We start from the raw sequence: 17143 nt of genomic DNA, 5'->3' as shown, positions 1-17143 counted from the left end.
TCCATACTAGATTCTGTTTATTGTACTTGCACTGCTGCCAAAAAAGGATACCAACTTAATGTTTAGCTTCCAATTTCAAATTCTTCACATTACAGAGGGTTTTCATATTTTTATTATACATTTGTATTTATATTTACTTTATTTAGCTTCTGTTATTTGATTTTGTGAACAGTCGCAGACCCCCTAAGTAGAATTTGCGGACCCCCAGGAATCTACGGACTACAGGATAAGAAATGCTGCCTTTCACTAACAGTCACTATCTTATGAAGATGCAGCCAATTATCTTTATTATAGCGCCTCATATTGTGTTTTCATACCTTTCAATTCTAGTGTTTAATGCATTTCATAATAAAGAAGTCACGTCAACATCTAGACGCCATGAAACTGATAAAGGGTGGCATAACTGTAGGGAATCGTTTGACTGGACAGGCACCTCGAGGTATGCACACCAGTGCAAAGTTGCATTGTTTTGCATGCCTCAAGAAGAGTTTCAGCTCAGTTAAACCTTACTAATGCGTAAAGCTACTACACGTTTTGACCACTGGTCATTCTACAATGGACCTCTCACACTCCTACACTAAGTCCATTCACCCCACTTAATTGCTCACTTCAGCAGCCATCCACTCGCTCCACTTATTCTGCTGTGAGTTTAACTCTAAATACCTATGCTATTTACTTCCCCAACACATCATTTCACTCACTGTGCTATGCACCCACTTCACTCATATTTTACCTCATTAAATTAATCCAACAACCCAAAGTGCAATGCTCCACTAACACATTCTACTTATTTGTAGCATCCCATCTTTCAACCAACTGTTTCACCACACAAGTTACACCAGCTAACTCCATTCATTGCACAACCATCATAATCATTGCTTAAATAGTGCCAACAAAAACACTAGAGTTACCATAAGTTGCTTATGGAAAAAAGACAACTTGAAATCAGAATAAGAGTTTCGATTTATTTCCTGAAAGTCCTAAGTTACCACACAACTCATCCCAACCACAACACTTACCATTTTTCCCCTTAAGCACTAGCTACCTGTACACTGAAATCACATAACTGTTCACACACTCTAGTTTATGCTTCCATCACTTAGCAATCCACTTACTTGATCATGATACTCCATCCTACCACTCGAGAATATCACCTCTCACATACTGGAAGCATTGACTAAGCCAATAATTCAGGCGTAGGCTGCCAGCTTTTTAACTTTGTCGATGCCTGTTTTGTTTCGTCATGGGCTTTCCAAACCTTAATTGTTTGTGAAACTGCTGGGCCTCATCAGCTTGAAAAAATAGAGGCTAAATGCAAAAATATTATTTTGGTCTTCAAACGCTCCCATTGTATATTAGTCCCTGGCACTGAAGGGAACTATGTTGTGTGAGAATGTGCTGCTTGCTAAACAACAGAATGCCGTCACTTATAGCTCAGTGGAGTTAGCCAATGGCTGAAGTGTGCTGATCCATTGCCCCACGCTATGTGCTATAGTGGGTGGGAGAAAAATATGAATGACACAACAATAGACAAAAAGATGAAGCGTTCTGGCTGAAAGCCCCTATAAGTAAGTTAATTATACATTCAATTTTAGTAAAATAAAAGGGTCCTGGCTAATGCCAGATCAAAAATAATCAGTCACAAAACAACCATGCTGCATCCTTAACACCAGGTCTGCAGTCAAACAAAGAAGGCACAAGACCAACTACCTTTCATTACTGGAACAGGGTGCCCCATTAGAGTTGGAATGAGAACCAAAAACAGCTATGGCAAAAATGTTCAAACTAGTCCGCACCGGTCTACCTTTCTTCTCGCTCTCTTTCTCTTTATGCCCCTGTTGGGTCTACTTCCCCCGGGAGGTGGTGAGTCTTTTTGAAGGCACAGTGGTAGCCCAGGTCTTCAAAAACTGGACTTAGAAATGCCTGATGAGTTGAAAGGCCAGTCTGGCCCTGCTCACCATGTAGTGGAACACCGTCTTGGCTGATTCTGTGGTAGGGAACTGTTCCATCCATAAATGAGCATTGGTTTTACAAAAGAGGTGATACTACTGTCATTTATGAAACACATCTTAAGCTTAGCTTAAGGGAAAACAAACGTTCACACTATGCAATCTACAATTTCAACAATACACACAAAACCATCCACCTCTTTTTTTCTGGCTCCATTTATTGATATCGTCTTCACGTTCACAGCGGGGGAAAAAGAAAATATGCTGCTTGGAGACTTCAATCGATAGGCCACTCCCTCTCACTATTTTAGACCATCTTGTAGCAAATAACCTCAAACACCAGGAATACACTAAATGATCAAAAACTCATCAAACCAAAGGTACATCAGGCTGTATATCTTGTACGAGGACCTGATGATTAACACTCTGAATTACCCATCAGTCCCATGACCTTATGTGTCCATCACCATCCAAATCTTCTTCACCACACATTGAACCAGTCCCTCAGAGAAACTACAGTCAACATTATCGTACACCACCCTTAACAATATTGCTGCCTGGCCACGCCAAACTTCATCAGAGTACATACCACACTCTCAAAAACAGCATAATTCAAACTGCAGACTGATGCCTCCCTCCTCGCAGCACACAACAGCAAGTAAAGTATAGGCTAGTTTAACAATTACCAAAGTTCTAGAGGAGAAATGAAGAGGTAAAATGGCCTGCAGATAGCAATCTCAAACTAAATAAAACAACATTGATAAATACCACAAAGCCATCTAAGCAGTAAATGGAGAACCAAGTACATACTATCCCGCAGCTGAAGATGTCAACTCCTGCTGTGAACTGTCCGCTTCGGATGTACTCCTCTGGAAGGTATGCTTGACATGCACTGAGCATCTTTGTAGCCACTCGAGTGAAGTCTGCCTTGTGATCAAAGCGCACACCTGAATGTCCAAGTTTTGGTGTGAAGTTTTCATCCAACAAGACATTGGAACTGTAGTTGAAAAAAATAATATCTAGATTGAAAAGCAGCTTTGAAAGGATACAAAAATCCACAATAGCCATTACTATGATTGGCTGGCCAGAGTCTTTCGAGTATGGACCCTGCAAACAATGGTAGTTTCATATTTGTCAACAAGTCAAATTTCTCATGTAATGTACAAACATTCAGTGCCAATTTTTAAATGTACCAAGACCTTGTTAAATGTTCCTTCCCCGGTGTGCATTCATTTAAGTTTAGCACTTCCCTACGAGCAAAGGGAGAATGCAAAAACTGTATGGTAAGGTAAGAATGAAAAAGAGCTATGATGTCTCCAAACTGCCATGCCAACAGGCAATAACGTAGGTAGCCGGAGAGGACACAAAGACCAGCAGCAGTGTAGGACACATTTGAAACATGACAGATGCTGCCCAGAGTACATAATATTTTTTTTCTCCAGTAGGCACCACAAGCTCAGGTGCTACCACCAATTCCAGTTTTACATCTGTACCACATGGAAAAATGTGCATTATATTAATCTCAATGGAAATCATTACCTGTTCCGTTATCACCAGGGTTTAAAGTCCTACAATTGGGCAATCAATAATTTATCACGGTCTGATGTACTTAAATTGTATACTGGTCTAGAGTACGATTTAGAGAGAGAGAGGCATAGAAGCAAAGGCCATAAAATGTTTAAAAAAAGGCAAATGGGCTACAGTAGATAGAGCTGTAGTATTGAAGGAATGTAGACCTGTGTTATCTTTTTTCATTGGAAGACCCAATTTTTGCAACAGTAAAATAGTTTTGAAAGAGGGAGTTTGTAGGTTGTGTTAAGAAAATACTGTGGTGAAAGTTGATCAGATCATTATAGAGCAACGTGCCTAGTGATACAGGACACAAGGTTCCACGGACGTACAGTTGTTAAACCTTAAACCCCACCAAACTAAGTTCTTTGGTTCAGTGGGGACTTGGACGCGTAACACAGAGATTAATGGATTTTGTGATTGTATTGCATAGAAACATTAGAACAGGGGTCGATAACCTTTTCTGTAAAAATAGCTATGTATGTTCAGTGAATATTATCCTGAGCAACTATTAATACTGTTGTAATAAAGAGCTTATCAGACAAGATTGGTGTCCACCCCATGCAAGACTACCATCAGTGATTCCCTGAGTAGGCACATACAGGGTTGCCACTAGTAATGTAAAAAAATGCTTTATCAAGTTGTATTGATTCTACAGAGGTAGTACATAACCGCCATAGCTGCAGTACCCCTGGTACAAATGAGGTCTGTAAATTAAAAAAAATGTGTACCTCTAACACATGCTTTTAAAATTTGCTATGCATACATTAATTCAACCACACAGAAGCTTCTTAATTAGTAGGATGAGCTGCACAAAGGAGAGCTACTTAAAAGTAGCTGGAGAGCTGCTAGCTGTGGGCAACTCGTTGGGGAAGCCTGCATTAGAAGAAAGATTGCATAGAACAAGAAAGATAATGCACTGAGGTAAAGCAGGTGGACAATATATACATATAAGAGGCGGACCTATACATGCTAGTTATGATTTTGGCTGAGTGTGAGGAGGCGGCATGACCCACGAGGGGCGAATCTTCAAATGAGTCATGGTTCCCCAACTCGCCCTCAAAGTTGGTAATAGATGGCATATTATGCTCTGCATGTAGGGTTTACGCCATGGCATTTTTTTCATGTGTACTCGTTTAAACCAAAGATAGTCAACCAAAATCATGATACAAGGAATTACATCTGTGTAGTAAGGTGAAATCACATTGAAGAGTGCTCGTGGCTATTAGGAAAGCGGTTTTCCTTGTGTAAAGTAATTTTTACAAGCAATCTATGAGGCGGTAAGCCGTGTTGCTCCTCATGTACATGTTGCTGTACTGTGGAAATAACCTCCAATTAGTCCTTTGCACTGTAGTAATAAATGCTAATGTGTGTTTATTAGTATAGTTGCTCCAAAAAATGTGTTACTGCGGCACATTTCTTTTCACAGCCATGGCTGCATGTATTCCTTCATGTAAGGTATAACGCTTAAATAAGTTTAAAAAAAGACCATGAAAGATACCCCACTCGCATCAAAGGTCTAACCACAGATGCTTTAAAAAGGGCTCAGCAAACTTGAAATACTATGTGCTTATACTATGAGAGTCTGTCTCTCCAATCTCACAGGGAGAACAGTGAATTGTGGAGCTGGGTTTTCTTCATGGGGATATAGTTTAAAACAAGCATTTTCAATGCAATAGCTCTTGTCTTTGGGACTTTTAAGCATATTGTGCTCCCCCAGAGCTTTCAGGGTGTTGAGTCACTGAGCAAGCGGTGTCCTGTGATTTTGTGCAAATCACTTAAAATACAAGCAGCGATTTCAATGGGGTGGTGGTTGTGGGGTGAAGGTGTAGAGATAGACGGCACAGGGCAAGCAGGAAACAAAACACAATGGTGAAAATGAAAGCAGTGAGCGGGCGTGGAGAGACGGCACGCAATGTGACTGGAACAGCATTTGAGCTTATAAATTACACCATCTAGGAACATTTAAAAAACAGCAATGAAACTGTATCAAACATGCTTTGAAGGGCGTGCAGCCAGAGCTGCCGACCCAGGAGTTAGTCTCAGCATCAGCTCAACATCCTGTGATTTTGGGCAAATCACTTAAAATACAAGCAGCTAACGCAGATGGGTGGTGGGGGTGGGGTGAAGGGAGAGACTGCACAGGGCGAACAGGCTGCCACAAGCAGGATACAAGACGCAGTGGTGAAATACAATGGCCTCCAAAGGAAAACAATCATGAAACCCATAACGCAAATGCCAACCGAAACATGAAGCACAGCGTCCATGAAGCGGGCGCTCTGCTGATACACAAGCTGAAGCACACAAGAAACAAATAGTGCGCACCACAGAACCTATATTAAAAAAAAGCGTAAGACCACATGTAACGGGCAGTCTCCTGGGAGGGTTTGAAACACAAAAAGGAGGGACTAATTAAGCATGCTGGCCAACCAAAAGCATGCACTTAAGAAGGGCATGAACAGGAACAAATGGACAAGATGGAAGGTGCTTCTAGCCATAGTCTAGATTACAGCATGCCTCGCAAAACTGCCCAGTCTGGACCTAAAAAACTAGTGAGCTGTATACTCTGAAAGAGTTTTTGTTTTCCTCTTTTGGAAGTGGTTGAATATTTAAACATTGCACGTGCATGATGTGATCGCTCACATCTCAGAGCATTCATCGCCCTTTTCAGAAGGTCTTGGTAGTTTTGCCTTTGGTCTAAATTTTGAGTTACGGCCGCTTCAAGAGTTCTTTTTTGCTGCATGCATTTCGGTGTTTAAAGAAGTTGAAGCTTAGTGATCCTGAGGTTTTAGTTCACAAAGGTTTTGAAAGGCAAAGAGCATAATTCATTAATGGTTTTTACTTTGTTGTGCATGACAAGCTATTGAACAAGACTAGATCATACTGCAACCAGATCCATATGTTTAAAAATCAGAAGTTTCACAGTTTTCCCGGCACATGTGCTGCTTAATACAAGAACATGATGTTTAATAAAATGCCAACTGGATTACAGGCACTTACTTACCCGTGACATTTCCTACAAACGTTTGAAGCTACATCTTCAAACGGAAATGTGTTTGCAAATGATCAATTATTTAAAGAGACTTCGTAACAGATCAACTAACGAGTGATACTGCATGAAAGGTGTACTAAGTGTGCTAAAATTCCTGGAAATGTTAGTGGGTTTCAATGAGGCATAGAATGAATTACTTATGAGGGGTGACTCACCTTTATAGGAGTTGGGGCACACTCCTTGTTTTCTGCCCTATTGGTATAATACCAAAGTCTACCCTTGCTGCATGTAGCAGCACATGTTAGGGAACCTGTCTGAGAGCTGGTGCAGGGAGGCACCTGCACCAGTCATCAAACTAATTTTACAGACACACATAGATGCCACCCCCAATTGCCTGTAGTATCACCTATAAGTGCAGCCTTTCTCTCTGCACTTCAGCCCTGCAGTGCCCAGGGCTGTGAGACCAGTCATCTCACCCTCTATCATGCTGTCACTGGGTGAGGTGGGGTCAAAAGCCTTCCTGATCCCACCCTTTGAAGAATTGAGAGTGGGTGGGTTTAAAAAGCAAGAGGTTGAATGCTCATGCAGGTATATATTGATGTTGCCACTGCACAGGCCTGAGCTTTCAGTTTCTCGCTTAAATGCTCAAGTCAGGAAGAAGCTGTGTTCCATGGAGCGCCCAGCAGCAGTGCAGACACCCACAGAGGAGGAGGGGGGGGTGGTGTGTGTGTGTGTGTGTGTGTATATATATATATATATATATATATATATATATATATATATATATATATATTCATATTCACTGAAAAAACCATAGGTTTCACACCAGTTATAGTTAGGTGGAAATTTTACTCGCATAAAACCATTGAAATTCCCACGTTATAGTTAGTTGGACTCACTATAACTTGTGCATGCAATGCACTGCTGATGACGTCACATATTACATCACTCATGACATGGTCAGTGACATCACTGATGACATCTCAAATGACATCACTGATGACAACATCCTTGTGACAAAGTGGCAGACCTCCTATCAGCATAAAATAACCTTTGACACACACATTCAAAAATAGAAACTAACATTTTCTTAAAAAAGGAGAATCCAATACCAATTACAACAACTTATTAGGTAATTCCAACATCTACATACACATCCACTCATTCACCAACAGTTCTATATAGTCACTCATGCATGTACTTACTCATCATATGTACTCATACACCTATACATCCTGTTACACACTAATACTCATCCATATAGTTACTCACACACAAATTCACACATGCAAATAAACTATCAAAAAAACATTTACTTAATTATACTGCTATATACACACCACTACACCTACTTCTACAGAAACGGAAACATATTTACTCTCTTAAACAATCAATTATAAAAACACATACTCACTAACCCACCCATACACACAATCATCCACCCATACAGTCTTGCACACATGCTGTCTTCAAAATACATACAAATAGTGAGTCACTCATTCATGCATCTGTGCTCTAAGTAATATCCCCCACCGAACCATACAGATACTGATACTCAAAAAAACAACTAATAACCCATATACACACTCATGTAGCTACTCACCAACCCATGCAGCCACTTATACACAAAGTGAGACACAGATACAGATATTTAAATATTTAAACATTACTCGCTAATATATGTATTCACTAAGATACATTTAATAAGTAAGTTAACCAATCCATTTTACACAAAAAAACATCCATTTAGACATTTACCCATTTATTCTTCCATCAACCTTTAGATATACATATATAAAAAATATTTATTTTTCAGAAAGATACACATTCACTGGATGATGTCATTTGAGATGTCATCAGTGATGTCATCAGTGATGTCACTGACCATGTCATGAGTGATGTAATGTGCGACGTCATCAGCAGTGCATTGCACGCGCAAGTTATAGTGAGTCCAACTAACTATAACTGGTGTGAAACCTATGGTTTTTTCAGTGAATATATATATATATATATATATATATATATATATATATATATATATATATTACCTACTGGCGGTCGCCAGTAGGTAGTTATAGTTAGGACCTAGTTTCCATAGGAAATCCGCAACATTCTAATGAGAATAACTTTGGCGCCGGTGGACGAATCTTTGCGAATTTCTCAAAGAAGATGGCCTGCTCCGCTCCGCTCCTTCCCTGAAAGTTTGGGGGGGATTCGTCAAGTGGGGGCTGAGATAAAAGGGGGGGTCCCAAAACGTGTTTTCCCCATGTTATTTTCCATAGGACGTTTAGACACGGCTACAGCTCGAACGGCTGAATGGATTTATAAGAAATTTGGTAGAAAGGTAGAGTCCGGCTCGCAGATTACGCTTTTCTTTGAATGGTGTAAATCTGTTCAGTAGTTGCTGAGAAAATTAACTTTGAAAAAATATATATTGGGCTATATATATATATGTTAGAGCCCAAATGTAGCCCAATGTAGCCCAAAGATGGCCACCAGAGACAAAAAAACAAATGTAGCACAAATATCAGCCAGATGTAGCCCAACTATAGCCCAATGACAGAATGTCCCAGAGTGTTCTAAAGAACAACTAGAGCGCTAACAGTCTTACTTATGACAAAAGTATGGCACACCTGAAGTCATCTTGATTGGAATAAAGTGTTAACACTTAAAACATTTAATTTGCAAAGGAACAAAATGAGGGGGTTCATTTTGCCATAGAAATTATGATTGGTGCTGAAGAAAGAAAAATTAGGGCACATTTTGAGTGACTTCTCAAATCCTCTTATATTTCATTAAAAAAATTCTGATATGCAGTCTCCCAAGATGGCCACCAGAGACAAAAGAGCCCAAATGTAGCCCAAATATCAGCCAGATGTAGCCCAACTATAGCCCAATGACAGAATGTCCCAGAGTGTTCTAAAGAAAAACTAGAACGCTAACAGTCTTACTTATGACAAAAGTATGGCACACCTGAAGTCATCTTGATTGGAATAAAGTGGTAACACTTAATACATTTAATTTGAAAAGGAACAAAATGAGGGGTTTCATTTTGCCATAGAAATTGTATATATATATATTCACTGAAAAAACCATAGGTTTTAAACACGTTATAGTTAGGAAGTATCATTTAAAAAAACCTATGAAATTCACTGAAAAAACCATTAGGTTTTACACACGTTATAGTTAGGAAATAGCATTTACAAAACCTATGAAATTCACTGAAAAAACCATAGGTTTGACACCAGTTATAGTTAGCTGGAAATTTTACTCGCATAAAACCAATGAAATTCCCACGTTATAGTTAGTTGGACTCACTATAACTTGCGCGTGCAATGCACTGCTGATGACGTCACATATTACATCACTCATGACATGGTCAGTGACATCAGTCATGACATCACTGATGACACCATCCTTGTGACAGAGTGACAGACCTCTTTTCACTGTAATGTAACCCTTGAAACACATATTCAAAAATAGAAACTAAAATTTTCAAACAAATGGAGATACCCATACCAGTTACAACAACCAATTCAATAATTCCACCATCTATATACACATCCACTCATTGATCAACAGTTCTATATAGTCACTCGTACATATACTCACTCATGATATGTAGTGATACACATATACATCCTGTTACACACCGACAGTCATCCAAAAGATACTCTCACACATGCAAATAAACTATTGAACATCCATTTATTTGCATATACAGCTATACACACACAACCACCTTACTTCTATGGAAACTTACACATACTTACTCTCTTAAACAATCACTTATAGAAACACATACTTATCTAAACAGGAACGCTTACAATCTCTTTCTCTCACATATACTCACTTATATACATCAATATTCACATATATTAGATTAAAACATATGTAGTTACTGATAAAGACACTAGTGAGACAGTTATTCACTCACTAACACACACATATACACACTCTTCCACCCATACAGTCCTGCACATATGCTGTCTTCAAAACACATACAAAGAGAGAGTCAGTCATTCATGCATCTATGTGTTAAGTAATACCCCACCAAACCATACAAACACTCATACTGATACTAACAAAAACATCTAATAACCCATATACATACACATGTAGCTACTCACCAACCCATGCAACCACTTATACACAAAGTGAAACACTAATACATATATTTAAATATTTAAACATTACTCTCTAATATATGTATTCACTAAGATACACTTAATAAACCAGTTAACCAATCTTTTTTTTTTTTTTAAACATCCAAGTAATCACTTATTTAAACATTTATTCTTCCATCAACTTTTACATATACATATATAACACATATTTATTTTTTTAAAAGACACACATTCACTGGATAGTGTCATCAGTGCTGTCATGACTGATGTCACTGACCATGTCATGAGTGATGTAATATGTGACATCATCAGCAGTGCATTGCACGCGCAAGTTATAGTGAGTCCAACTAACTATAACGTGGGAATTTCATTGGTTTTATGAGAGTAAACTTTCCAGCTAATTATAACTGGTGTCAAACCTATGGGTTTTTTCAGTGAATATATATATATATATATATATATATATATATATATATATATAAAATTTGTATGGCAAAATGAAACCCCTCATTTTGTTCCTTTTCAAATTAAATGTATTAAGTGTTAACACTTTATTCCAATCAAGATGACTTCAGGTGTGCCATACTTTTGTCATAAGTAAGACTGTTAGCGTTCTAGTTGTTCTTTAGAACACTCTGGGACATTCTGTCATTGGGCTATAGTTGGGCTACATCTGGCTGATATTTGGGCTACATTTGGGCTCTTTTGTCTCTGGTGGCCATCTTGGGAGACTGCATATCAGAATTGTGTTAATGAAATATAAGAGGATTTGAGAAGTCACTCAAAATGTGCCCTAATTTTTCTTTCTTCAGCACTAATCATAATTTATATGGCAAAATGAACCCCCTCATTTTGTTCCTTTTCACATTAAATGTATTAAGTGTTAACACTTTATTCCAATCAAGATGACTTCAGGTGTGCCATACTTTTGTCATAAGTAAGACTGTTAGCGCTCTAGTTGTTCTTTAGAACACTCTGGGACATTCTGTCATTGGGCTATAGTTGGGCTACATCTGGCTGATATTTGGGCTACATTTGTTTTTTTTTGTCTCTGGTGGCCATCTTTGGGCTACATTGGGTTACATTTGGGCTCTAACATATATATGTAGCCCAATATATATTTTTTCAAAGTTAATTTTCGTAAAAACCACTGGAGCATATATCTTGAGACATAGCAAAGGCACATCGGGGTACCAGTCCCTACAATTTTGCCAAGTTTGGTGGAAATCCATTCAGCCGTTCGGGCTAAAAGTGAGTCCAACCGCCCTATGGAAATTAACATGGGGAAAACACATTTTGGGACCCCCCTTTTATCTCGGCCCCCACTTGACGGATCCCCCCGAAACTTTCAGGGAAGGAGCGGAGCGCAGCGAGGCAAAGTTAAGGAAAATTACAGGCAGAATCCTCATTCGGCGCCAAAGTTATTCCCAATAGAATGTTGCGGATTTCCTATGGAAAACGATCCTAACTATAACTACCTACTGGCGACCGCCAGTAGGTAATATATATATATATATATATATATATATATAGATACACACGCACACACACCGCTGGGTAGTTCTAGTTGGGATGACATTTCGATAGGAATTCTTTTTTTTTTTGTTGCATTTGCTAATAACTTTAGACGAATGTTCACAAAACCATCCATAAAAAAAGAAAAAAGGTTTCATCCACCTCAGCGTCTTCCTGGAAGGTTTCAGCCCAGTGTAAGGGACCCCCAACCCAGGGTAAAATTGTTAAAAAAAAAATAATAATAATAAATTGAGGAGGTTCCGTGGATCTACCGCAATGCTCAGTTCGACACCCTCAGGGATTAGCAGAAGTCCCACAGATTTGGGGCGCATTAAAAGGGAGGGTCCCCAACTTCATGCTGCGCCTGGCCAATGACCACAGAGGCTGACAACCTACAGGTAAATTGTGGCTGAAGAGGCACCCATAACAACATTTTGGCATATTTGTGGTAATTCTTGGTATATATGGTACCCATGACAAAATACCAGCACACGTAATCCTGTGGCAAAACGTAGGCACTGGCATACGGGAAGCAATTTGTGCTTTAGGATTGGACAACCATGGCCTGTTGAGGGGAAATGCTTGACCAATATACTAAACGGTTACTTTTGACATAAGGAACACCCATGGCATATAGATGACATGAGTGGCTAAATTATGGCACTGGGATATTGTACATAGCTTGGCGTAAGAATGCACCCATAGCCAGATACTAATTCGGTAACTATTTGCATGTGGAGGCCAGTCCCTGCACACTTTGAGAAAAAAAAATAGGATCCACTCCTCCGGAGCATTGGATTGTCGCACCATGAAAATTCTAGATTTTTTTAAGAAGTGCTCTGTCATAGCCTAAAGCTTTTCACAATTTTATGTGCTAATTGTGCTTAGAAATGCACTATATGACTCCATTTCTGTTTTCAAAATTTTCTCTGTTGGGAGAAAACACCCTCACTTATAAACTCTCCTAGTAGAGGTTGGTCTCGCTTGCTGGAATTTGGGTTAAAGTCCGACCACTTTAAAAAGTCATTATATAGCACTGCTCTTCAATAAGAGAAGCAGCGATGCACATAGACGTAATCAGGGCAAAAAATGGCTATTTACTGTAAAGAAAAAAACATTTCTTCTTACCCAGTTATGTATGTCTAACAATTACCAACAGTAGGAGTTCTAGAGCATTGCATGTCTGAGCTTAGGCTTTGAGACATACTATGACATCAGTCACCGGATGACCGATTTAATTCTAAACAAGCGCCTTGCAGCGTAATGTTTGTAGGGCAAGAACCTTAAAATACACTTTAAATATAGCTCTATAAAAACTTCAGCTCTTTCCAGGAAATTTCAGAGGACCTATTCATCATTTTACAGTTTTTATGTGCAGGATGGAGACTTCTTGAAACGCAGGCTACAGTTGGAGTAGTGTTTTTATCTCATGAGTGCGCAATTCACTTGAAATATATGCCTTATATAGCTTTTAAAGGCCAATTACGCTATTAAATATTCCACATGTTGAATTTATTATTTTCCTTCACAAATTATGGTGAGATGATTAATACCCTTAAATGTGCAAAACATGGCCTCTGAGTAAAACCACAGATCGGATGTGGTTCTTTAACCACTAATTTTTCGACAGCTTTCCAACTCATTGCTCTGAAACAAGACCATTTCATTGAGGCTTATCCATGGGAAATGTTAATATACAGCAATTTTTAAGAAGAGGGTTCTAGTGTGAGATGCACCGCATTTTCTAATCTGTAAAGTGGTCTGTCGTCTGCATGCAGACAAACTGATGAAGCACCCACTGGACACAGCACATTATGGTAAGGCATCTGCAAGGCTCCCCACCTCTTTATATTTCCATGAAGAATCCCAACGTTGTGCAAATGGCGAACGGCTCGTAGGAGTCCAAGGGAGATAGTCACACGTTTATCCCAGGTCAGAGGCTCTTTTCCATGCTGCAGGAGAAGGGAGAAGCAGTTAACACTGTCATTGAAATAAAATCTGAGCAGTCACTCTAGTGTAGAATGTACAGTCTTGCGGTTTAATTCTACTGTGCAGAAATTGTCTTTAATTGTCATTAGTATGTAACAATAACCCAGTTTAACTCAATTTGATTCTAAAATGAAGACTTGTCTGCAGACTGATTATAAACGATCCACTAAGTGAAGGGCGCCAATTGATTAGGTTTTCCATTCCCCGTCTCATTCTTCCTCCTGTGCAGCCCTTTCCAGAAATGACTTTTCCAACCTAACTAAACCCAAAGCACAGAACAAAGAAATCTATTATGTTGTTGTAGTAGCCGAGAGGGCTTATTATTTCTGAAGTGACAAAGTTCAGCAGGAATGCAATTCTGTTCCTGTTTTGCTTCTTTGGACATTACGGACTTTTCAGATTATGTTACTGCAATTATTGATCTTTAAATAATTCTTTCGGAATAAGCAGCAACAGTATACAATACCAGAATATCAGAGTCATAACAATTACGGTTCTAGAAAAACGCAGCAAAAGAAAATGAGTTGCCGGAATATCAAGACATGCAGTGGAATGTTGAAGCAGTGATGTGTCATGGAATGTTATGATGTGTTTAGAATGTCAGGACATGAGTGGTGCCTGCTCATTGAAATGAGTCCCTGCTGTGTAAGCTGTATTAATAAAGTTATACTTGTATAGCTACAGCGTGAGCAAGTTACTACAGATTTGGCGACGAGCGCAGCTCATTATCTACTGCTCCAAGTGTTTGAGTAAGCTGTTCACCTCCGAAATAGAACAAACAAGTGCACGTCCATGCTCCAGGCATGTTCATCGCTTGCTGAACTATTGATCCAGGAATTTACAGGAAGCAAGTCAGAACTGAGAAAATTAATAAGAAATACTCTGGTTTTGTGTGCAATTTGTGCATTTCTGTGATATGTAGGCAAACAAAATGTGGAGAGAGAGAGTGTGTGTGTGCTTCTCTTTATTTCAGTTGGTGCAAGTCAGCAAGTTGCACACTGCGAACTCTTCAGCAAGTGTAATATTATCTCCAAGGTCATCAGGCATTTCCACACCAGTTACTTCATTGTCTTACTAGATAATTTATCTAGGCGGGTGGAAGTTAGATCTGTCAATGAGCCAGCAACAAAAAAAATTATCACGTTTTTTAGAGATGTTTTCAAAAGAGAAGGTTTCCCAGAAGAAATTATCACAGATAATGGGGTATAATTGAGATCTTGTGAGGTGGTTGAGTCTCTGAGCAAATGTGGAATCAAACTTAATAAAACTCCATTTTATCACCCTCAAAGCAATGGAAAAGTAGAAAGATTCAATAAAGTATGAGCGGCACGCATTTAAGCTTCTTACGGAAGCAAATCAGATGTTTGGAAAGCAATAGAAGATTTGGTTTGGTCAGATAGCACCAATCCACATGCGGCCACTAAAATGACTCCTTTTGAGTTGATTCGAGGTAGAAGGTTTTCATCTAAGTTGTGTCATTCTGGGTAGTCAAACTGATTGCAAGCTGTACAGTGTTCTTGAGCGAAGGATAATAAGAGGTCTGATGAGATCATCATGCAGACGGTGATGAATGACAAGAAAAATAGAAGATCATGTGGATTAAGGGGTGGTTGTTGGGTAGGCGTAAGAAATCCCATTTTAGTCACTAAAGGGTTGTAAATTCGAGATCCTGTGAAAGTATGTGAAGTATTGGGAAATGCAGTAAAGTTATCTGATGGAGGTTAGTGGAATGTATCACAAGTGGCTTTAGACACAGCAAGAAATTAGAAAGATATTAACTAGGATCATGTGCTTAGTCAGAAAAACAAAATTTGCTCTTTAAACTAAAAGGTGAAAATTCGTGAGTCCCCAAATGACAGTTCAAGGAAAAGATCTTGTAGAAAAAATTGCCTATTTTAATACCTAGGAAATGTATTAAGAAACCAACATTTTTGTCAATTCCGCAAAAGACAGTTTAGATTAATACGTTATCAAGAATGTATGGTTATTTCAGATGTTCTATGCTTGGTTTTTTTTGTCCTCATTTTAAATTTTTTTATGATTTTATAGCTATTTGCTTTGAAGATGGGGAGGTGTGAGAATATCAATGGTACCATAACATGGAGAGAAATATTGAAGCAATAATGTGTAATGTAACGTTATGATGTGATACAATGCCATAACGTGAGAAAGGTGCATGCTCAGTCAAATGGATTTGAGCCGGGTCCCTGCTGTGTATGCTGTATCGATAAAGTTATGTTTATATCGCTAAAGCACAAACAAGTTACTACATGAGGCTCGTATCAATAAACTTCAGCGGAATAGGAGGTTCGTGTGGAGGAAAAGTCAACTTGATGGGGAAGAAGGGATATATGCAAGTAAGGGGTGGGAGGAAGAGGGTGGCTGCAATGTCAAAAAGTTCTAAAATGAATATCTCGTAAATAGGAATGTTAAGAGAACTATTCAAAGGCAGCGTGAAACAACTACCAACTGGTCAGAGACCAAAAACACGGTTTAGGCAGTATATACTGTCCATAAGCGTATAGTGGTTTATGGGGGGTATTTGATCTAGAAGGGGGTAAAAGCCCACAATGAATTCAAGTGGTGCAACAATCACTGAGATATTGGCAGCGATTAAGATCAAAAGTAAACTAACAGTCTTGCAGTCTTTAAATAAGCCTCTAATAAGAGGTCAGACACACCAGTTTGTTCTGACTTTTCCCATGTTTTGGGGGCATCTGCCGATCTACATTCATGAATGATACACCACTTTTCCCCAGCAAGGGATATGGCTATCTATATTGGTACATGAGAAGCCATGCTTTTGATGCTGACATGTTGTGCCAATTATTGCACTGATAGCATAAAACCATACCCACAGAGCTAAGTTATAGTTCTGCAAATCTTCGCCCAATAAGTGTCCATGGTAGGGACAAAAGAAGTCTACCTATATCACCATCTGATGAACTGCATCTCCAGCAGTGTGAGTCTGGATTCAGGCCAGCTGCGCCAGGCTGCATTAA

General features: G+C 39.0%; 1 protein-coding gene across 2 annotated transcripts in view; it reads right to left on the bottom strand.

The window, feature by feature from the left end:
• Window positions 1-17143, bottom strand: part of IRAK2 (interleukin 1 receptor associated kinase 2) — a 197144-nt gene that overhangs the window by 77827 nt on the left and 102174 nt on the right. For both annotated transcript variants that reach the window (XM_078661681.1, XM_078661682.1), the window contains exons 8-9: window positions 13995-14104; window positions 2760-2946 (exon numbers count right to left, since the gene is read on the bottom strand). In XM_078661681.1, the coding sequence (XP_078517807.1) occupies window positions 2760-2946; window positions 13995-14104 (297 nt within the window). The remainder of the gene's footprint in view (window positions 1-2759; window positions 2947-13994; window positions 14105-17143) is intronic.

Source organism: Lissotriton helveticus, chromosome 9 (assembly GCF_964261635.1).
Source record: "Lissotriton helveticus chromosome 9, aLisHel1.1, whole genome shotgun sequence".
NCBI lineage: Eukaryota > Metazoa > Chordata > Amphibia > Caudata > Salamandridae > Lissotriton > Lissotriton helveticus.
This window is presented reverse-complemented; position numbering and strand designations above follow the sequence as displayed.